This window comes from Rhipicephalus sanguineus, chromosome 3 (genome assembly GCF_013339695.2).
Source record: "Rhipicephalus sanguineus isolate Rsan-2018 chromosome 3, BIME_Rsan_1.4, whole genome shotgun sequence".
NCBI lineage: Eukaryota > Metazoa > Arthropoda > Arachnida > Ixodida > Ixodidae > Rhipicephalus > Rhipicephalus sanguineus.
Genome location: NC_051178.1, coordinates 124448510 through 124456238, shown reverse-complemented (window position 1 = coordinate 124456238; position 7729 = coordinate 124448510). Strand labels below are relative to the sequence as shown.

Here is a 7729-nt window from a genome sequence, read left to right as displayed (position 1 = left end):
AGGAATTTTGTTGTTGATTTGGTCCTTGCCCGGAGCAGTGTTGCGAGTAAGGTTACTCGAGGCCACACCAATTTCTGCTGCAGTGAAAGGGCGGTCTAGTTCATGATTGGGGAGACCTCTGTATACATTGAATTTTTGGTCCACTGTTCTGTTGTGATCTGTTCCAAGAAACTGCTCCTTGGCTTCATTTATGACTTCTTCTTCTGTCCCCTGGTAATTATATATAAGGCGCTGGACATTTTGTCTGGTGGTTCCCCTGTTTTCCTTGTTCGCGAGGAGCGTTTTTAGCACCGCCCAGATACGTTTGGTGCTCAACGTCCCTTGCAGGCGATTGCAGGCTTGGTGCCAATTTTGTCTCCCTAGGTGCTCGGTCTAGTCCTCTGTTTCTTTAGTGATATTTGCAATCCTGATCTTGAGTTTTCTGTTGCATTTGTTACGTTTCCAGAGTTTGAAGAGTCCTCGGCGGGCTTCCCACAGGTGGAGTAAGTGAGGGTCAACGACAGGATAGTCGTATGTAAGCTGGATCGTTTTCGTGTGCTTTGCTGCCCTGGCTACAATGTCCTTGGTCCATAATTCGATGTCTTCTAACGCAGTGGTAGTTGTTTTGGAGCGAGAGGCTTGCCAATCTGTAACTTTTACTGTTCCAATCCATATCCTGGTTTTTTGATGCTATGTACTATGTGATGATAGCTACCTAAGGCAACTCCATTTGTATTTCTTGATTCCATAAATGAACGTAAGATCAGGGCTTGTGTTTCTGCATACGCTATTTCCGATGCGCGTAGGTACTTGAGGGTCGTTGAGCAGGGTCAATTGATGATGCTGAGCTGCATTGTGAACATCCTCATGAGGCTACATGAGGTGCGTTAAAATCTCCCACGACGATCAGCTTGTTTCCCTTAGTTATGCTTTTCACTTCACAGAGGAATCTGTCGAGATCTTTTAAGTGATCTCGCGGAGGGCTACATATATTTAGAACAAAAAGGCTTTGCTGCGTTTTTCTTTCAGGCACAATTTCAGTGAGGGTATGTTTGATGCGATGTAGGACGATGTGATGTTGGGTGGTGATGCTTTTCCTGGAAAGAATTGTTGTTCTGGTTTTGCCATCAGCGATGTGAGTATGGTACCCCCTGACGTGAATTTTCTTTGCTTCATTTTCTTAAAGAGCAATGATGTCCGGTTCCAATTGTGTGCACAGCTGTGTGAGGTTCTGTCTTTTTCGTTGAATAGAGTGACAATTCCATTGCCAAATCTTGATGTACTCGTGTTGTTTCGAATTTTGCTTATTTGTCCCCGCCATTTTGAATACCGAGTTTCTTGAATCTGAGCTTCGCGGACCGGGTATTTTGGCTTCTTACGAGCTTGTTCTTTTTCGCGTTCTAGTGTTACGATGCATTGGCTCAATCCCTCGCCCATTTGTGCAATTTCCAGCTTGAGTGACTGGACCACTGTTTGCACTATGGCTGTTACTTTTGTCATCATTGCCTCCATGGCCATTTCAAGGCGTGTTTCGAATCCTGTCTCAAGTGCTTGTAGGACATCTGGGTCCACCGCTTGGTGTTTCGGTGGTGGTGCGGTGGGTGCCTTCTGTTGTTCTTCTATTTGTTGCATCAGAAGATCAAGCTTCCATTCCAGATTAGCCTCACGTGATTGCACCAGTTTTTCCTGCTCCTCAAGTTTGCGTTTCACATCTTCGTTCTGTCTGCGGAGAGTTGTTATTTCTTCCTCGTACTGTGAGCTGCGGGTAGGGGAGGCGTTCCTGCTAGGCGCTGGGCTATGTGTAGCGTCGGCGGCCATCTCTGCCTAGCTGAGCTTTTGTTGATCACCCTTGCGTTCCTCGCTCGTCCCACGCATGTTTGGCTCTCTGCTTGGGGTGCGCGATCGTGAACGAGGCCTTGGGGTAACACTGGAAGAAGGCTGACTCGGGTTGTGCACGCACCTTCTCTGTCTAGATAGGCTACGTTCTCTGATGTGTAGAGGTGGAGGTGCTGGCTTTAGCTTATTTCGGCACTCCCTGCTTGCCGTATCGTGAGGCAAGCCGCAAAGTTTGCAGCTCCTATGCGCTCGCCAATGCATGGTATTGCTCCTCGGAGTGTTATTTTTTAGCAAAAAAAATCGCTTTTTTGGTCGATCTACCCTACCATACCCACTTAATGTCTCGTTTCATTGTTAGACACAACCTAATTAAACCAGTTGGCAATGAAGACATAGGGGACATTATTTTTAGTTTTTAATTATGTTAATTATGCTATGTTTAATTAGTAGTAATTATGACATAAATGGAAAGTAATTAAAGTGGATGAAAGAACAACTTGCCACTGATAGGAACCGAACCTACAGCCTTCAGATAATGCGTCCGATTCCACAGTGCTTTGAAGGCCTGCAAGTGGTCAGGACCCGCACTGGCGGGTGCACAGGTGTGTAATTGGGTGACAAGTCACCCAATTACACGCCTTGTGAAAGTGACCAGTTTTCATTTCTGTTATACGTCTCCACAATACACTGCATATGCATGACTGTTAGCACCTCTCAGTGCAACTGCTACGGCTGCAAGCGCATCCGCATGCAAGAGTGCTGGTTCGAGGGTGTGAAAACATTGCAGTGGTAGTGATGTTGAGCAATCATAGTTTCCCAACAGCAAAAAATTTAGGCCGCCATGTGCCCCAGCTGAAATTTCTGCCACTGTATACAGAGCACAAAATTACACTCGACCACACCTGTCTGCCCGGACCCATTTCGGATGTGTTTCTAAATAAAAAGTACTGTGCATCTGGAAGCAAGAGATATTAAAGGAGGCTACATAATTCGACAAAGTGTTAACTTCGTACAATGTAATAGTAACATATGAAGCTCCCACGACAGTCCCACGGATCTGAACCACTTGTCAAACATACGTGCAGAGCCTGCACAGGCACTACAGTGCCTGTATGTATGATAAAAAAAATTGTGCCTTGAGAGAACGAACAGTTGGTGACACAAAAACCGCATCTTGGCAGGCGCAAATGACACATAGTGCTTTGTCACAGCTAGGAACATTCGGTCTCACTGTAAAAGTCGTCACCACCTACAGTGATGACGACAATCACTAGCAGTGCCTGATGCAATGGCACCATGGCAGTGAAATTGTGCAACTAGCAGGGCACAAGAGACAATGCAGTCTGCTGCTATTTGCCTTCTCTTTCACTCTGTTTTCAATTAAAAGGGCATCAAACCCCCCCACAACACAATGGCAGAATCTAAGTTATACAATTCCTCATTTTCAGCAACTGTTGCCTAGACACAAGCACTAATTAAATAGGTAGGTATTACAGGATAATGTCTGATCGTACCTTTTTTTCCTCTTTCTTCTTTTTTCTGTGCATATCAAGTAGTGACTCTGCCCTCTTTTCCTTCTGCAGTGACAAGGAAAAAAAAAAAGATGCGCTAATTACAGAAAAGCAATCTCTTAGTTGGAGAAATCAGCGAAGTAAATACACACATTGTATTGTCTCAGCTGCTCTTCAAGCTCCTTTTCTTGGTGGTGTCGTTTCCGATGACGCGAAGTCTCGGCTACATCATCGCCCTTCTTGGGTTTCTTCTGTGGATAATTAAAAAGACAAAAAGAAATGTTTAATTTCATACACCAATGTATATATTGAATAAAATGTACATATCAGTAATACATAAGGACACTGTTATAGGAAATCAACTGGGAGGAGTATATATATTTATGGCATAACATGACATAACATAACATGAACATGGCTGCGATTTTTTAACGATGGCTCTTCCAATGCTATACAGATTCCTTTTCGTGCTTTGTCAGTGGTCAGAGAAAATTCACTGATGTTATCAATGGGATCAGCTGGTTGTGGATATATTATAAGATTGGCATCTAGAGGAAGGCATTACAGCTGTGTTTAGCATCTACAGTAAAAGCTCGTTCATTCGTATTTCCCGGGACCGGAAAAAATTTCCGGATTAACCGAATGCTGAATTATTGAATACATCAAGAAAACAATAAACAAATGCCTGTTACATCAATACACTTTCATTTTCTAGGTGAATACGTAAATCCGGTACTTTTTTTGCGTAAGAGCAGTGTAAAAGCGGCAATTTTCGTCATCCTGTGACTTCGTTCTCAATACAACCACGACGCCAGACTCCCGTGCTCAATTACTCGAAACATGCTCTGCACCCTTTCCTTATTCTGTACCGCCAGCATTCTACCACCACACACCGTGACAATAGTTCTTTCGCAGGTAAAATGGCCGGCAACTGATAGTTCGTCCATCGCGATAAAGCAAACTAGTTTTATGCCAGCATACCTACCGCGGCTGAAAGCTCTTCATCTTCAACAGCTTCCGCCACGTTTCAGTTTTGTAACATTGAGCGCTCATTGCATGAAGTTAAAACAAAGCTGCTGAGTGCCGGATCTGCATGTGGACAAAAACATGGTCGCTAACTGATGAAGATAGCAATGCGGACAGCGCCGCCTTGGTTCAGTTGTCTATGAATGCTGTTTTCGCTCTGGTGCGTCGCGCACTTGCGGCGATTCGAGCTTGGCATGCTCCACAGATCGTCCGAATTAATCGGGTTGATGCCAAATGTGACCAAATTAATGAGAATTTGATGCTGTTAAACAATACATACGTTGGCCGGGACCAGGGAACACGTCCGAATTATCCGAATTAACAAGGGTTGAATTAACGAGCTTTTAATATAGCTGTTTACAGTAATACAGAAGCATTACATGCCCCATGAAGCGAAAATCTGGCATCTATTCAGTGAGCGTTACCATTACCACCCCATGGCAAGTAATTCACATGACCAAGTGGCGATGTCATCACGTAACATGGATGTTGATGTAGTCGTGACAGCCAGACACACTGTGCTTTTGCATTCAGTGCACATAAGAAGACTTAAAGGGACACTAAATTTAAACAATGATTTGGTTTATATTTATAAATTGTACTCTGAGGACTCTAATGTCGTTAATTTCATCATTACAGGTTTATTACTAGAAGACAAAATCAAGGTCAAAGTTTCATTTTTAAACTTAGCGCCGAAATCTTTGCACGTGACCTCTCACATTTCAATTTGTATTTTTCGTATTGTGGCGACATTAACTCAACGAAATTTCCGGAAACTTGGTATGTTAAATCTATGTCCCCCTCAGAGGAAACATACTTCATTTTTACTGATTAGGAACAACATAGGACCTAGCAGACGCCGTCAAAATCTATGACATCGCGGCGTTTGGTGCAGGAATTTCAAGGTGGCGTCACCACCTGCATTTTCTTTTTGCAATTTTTCTTGCTTACCAAGTGTCTTCTCACTGCAAGCATAGTGGTTTTGGAATTGTGAAAGAGTAATTAACTAATATGAGAGAAGTCATTTGTCTCTTTAGTGTCCCTTTAAGTGCATCTGTAACTTTTTGTTGGAGCATACACAGTTGAATCATTAATATTGTCTCCAAGACACTTTTTAAACTGTGTACGTAGCAGCTATTTTATCATTGTCACTCAATGAACTTTTGTATTTTGTTGTCGCATTACAACCATTCTACTTTTTCATGCCTCTAGCCCCGAGATATCACAAATAAGTTAAGTAATTTGCATTAATGAAGCATGGAAGGAGGCCCACAGCTAAAAGAGGATGAAGAAAGAAGAACAGGGGGTTGTGGTTAAAAAAAAAAACATGTAGCTATGGTATTCAGCCACAGGAAAAATTTCCAGTTGTGCTGGCCAAACACAGATGCATTTGAAATGCATAATAAAACTCCCATTGCTATAAAGTAACATGATAACGATACACACTAATTAAGAGCATTCCCAGACTTCAGCATTTCCTCCAAGCTCCAAAGATATTTACTGAGACAGCAATGGGTCATCGCAGCAGGTGCCGCCAATTTCAAGCTCAAATAGACTCTGAACAGTGCACAATACATACCTCTGCCTTCTTGACTTTGTCTGCAGGTGTGTCTGTCCAAGCGGAGCGGTCAGCCGTTGGGTCCTCCATGTTCTTCCGAAACGTCCTGGCCCCCAGGCCAATCCGAAGACCCATGTTGTCTGGCAACTCTGTCATCCACTCTTCTCGCCTGGGCTCAGGTTCTGAATCCTTGATTGTCAAGAAAAGGGGAAAAATATAAGCTATATGACATAAAGATAACTTCATTAATGAGAAAGGAGGAGAACTATGCCTGAAGAACATGTATCTAGCCTGCTACTCCTGACCGGGTTAAAATATCGAACAGGATATAATAGCCAGGAGTCAAACTCACAGGGTCCCTTGTGCTAAGACGACTCGAAGGCCAAAGCAATCTTCGTTTACTTCTCAGTCGATGTATACTCATCCTCCCCCACCCTTAATTGAGGGAAAGTGGGAGAAAGTGATGGAGGGAGCCACCAACACCCCTTTTTAGGGGTGAGCAAGTGTTTGAAACTTTTGAACATCAAATCAGATAACGTCCTTGTATTATTTGATTTGGTATTTGAGTCGAATAGCTGCTATGCGTTAATCTGCATATTTTTTTCTCATAGGTTACAGCCGCACCAAAATAGGCACTAAATTGTTGCAAAGCTACAACAGGTCTCACCCCCGTGGACATGGTGTAGGCATGAAACATGAGAACTTGCATAGTGCAGCAGGCTACTTTGCTTGAGTAGCCAGCCTTTTTATCACTTGTACTATCTGAAGAGTGCCGTGCATGCAAGAAAACTGCTTTTTGATGCCTGCTTTGCGCTTTTCTTTTACCGTAAATGCTCTTGATTTATTCTACAAGAATTACATAAAAAATAGATAGAACACTCCTGGCAGTCACGTCACGAGATCACGTTGCGCATTTATCCTAAACAAGCGACGTGTGATGGACACACCTTTCCCTCGAGCCGCCTTTTCATCTTCGTCGCTCGGCGGTCGATGTCCCGCGCAGCGGTGTCGTCTGTGTAGTCATCGCCAATAGCCTCGGAGGGCATGGGCCCGATGACATCGTCCGAATCGTCACTGTCGCTATCAGCGGTGGCGTCCTGTTGTGAAGCCGCTGAAAAACCGGGCGGTAAAACGGGTCCTATGACGGCTGGTTTGGGTGGTGTGTCCGCAAACCCCGGCGGCAGACTTGGCCCGTACAAGTCCTGGCCACTCCTGTCGTCCTTGGATGGTGCCGGGACGTCCTGCCCAGAAAGCTTGAAACCGGGAGGGAGTACAGGTCCAATGACTGAGGTTGATTCGCTGCTTTCTCCGGCATCTTCGCGACCGGCGGACTCCGTTTTGAAACCTTCGAGGAAAAACTGAGTAAGAGAAACATCTCGACTTAGGAATGCATTTAAGAGCTGTAGCACTACAACCATGGCACTTTGGAAGTGCCAATATTTCACGAATATCAACCATTGCAACCGTTTTCGCTTTCGATCTCACCTTTTGGAAGCTGTGGCCCGTAAGTAGACATGGCACTGGAAATCCAGATGTCACAGGCAAAGGACTACAGCTTTTTTACGGCCCAGAGGAGCCTCTTATCACGAACTGTGCAGTTGAGTTTTGGAGCCTGAAACAAAAACACACGCATAACTGCGCGGCATAACACGAAGCGGGCGCACCACCTCGGCACCTGAATGCTGTTTACTGTTCCAAACATTAATGAGACTGTTATCGCTGTTATTACTATACATATTAACTTCTGCAAGAAACACTGAGCAATGTCACAAGCAGACTACGAGCGATGTATGCTGTGCAAACTTGCCTCAAACCCCAG

General features: G+C 44.3%; 1 protein-coding gene across 2 annotated transcripts; it reads right to left on the bottom strand.

The window, feature by feature from the left end:
- Window positions 1-3299: 3299 nt before the first annotated feature.
- Window positions 3300-7546, bottom strand: LOC119385813 (GPALPP motifs-containing protein 1-like). 2 transcript variants are annotated; one of them, XM_049413367.1, is made up of 5 exons: window positions 7396-7546; window positions 6858-7255; window positions 5932-6099; window positions 3479-3574; window positions 3300-3392 (listed from the first exon to the last, which is right to left on the bottom strand). In XM_049413367.1, exons 1-5 carry the CDS (start codon window positions 7424-7426, stop codon window positions 3306-3308), a joined length of 780 nt encoding a protein of 259 aa, XP_049269324.1. In that variant the 5' UTR covers window positions 7427-7546; the 3' UTR covers window positions 3300-3305. The 2 variants fall into 2 exon arrangements, with proteins under 2 accessions (XP_049269324.1, XP_037509120.2); XM_037653192.2 differs by having other exon boundaries at window positions 3479-3577; window positions 7396-7545.
- Window positions 7547-7729: the final 183 nt, after the last annotated feature.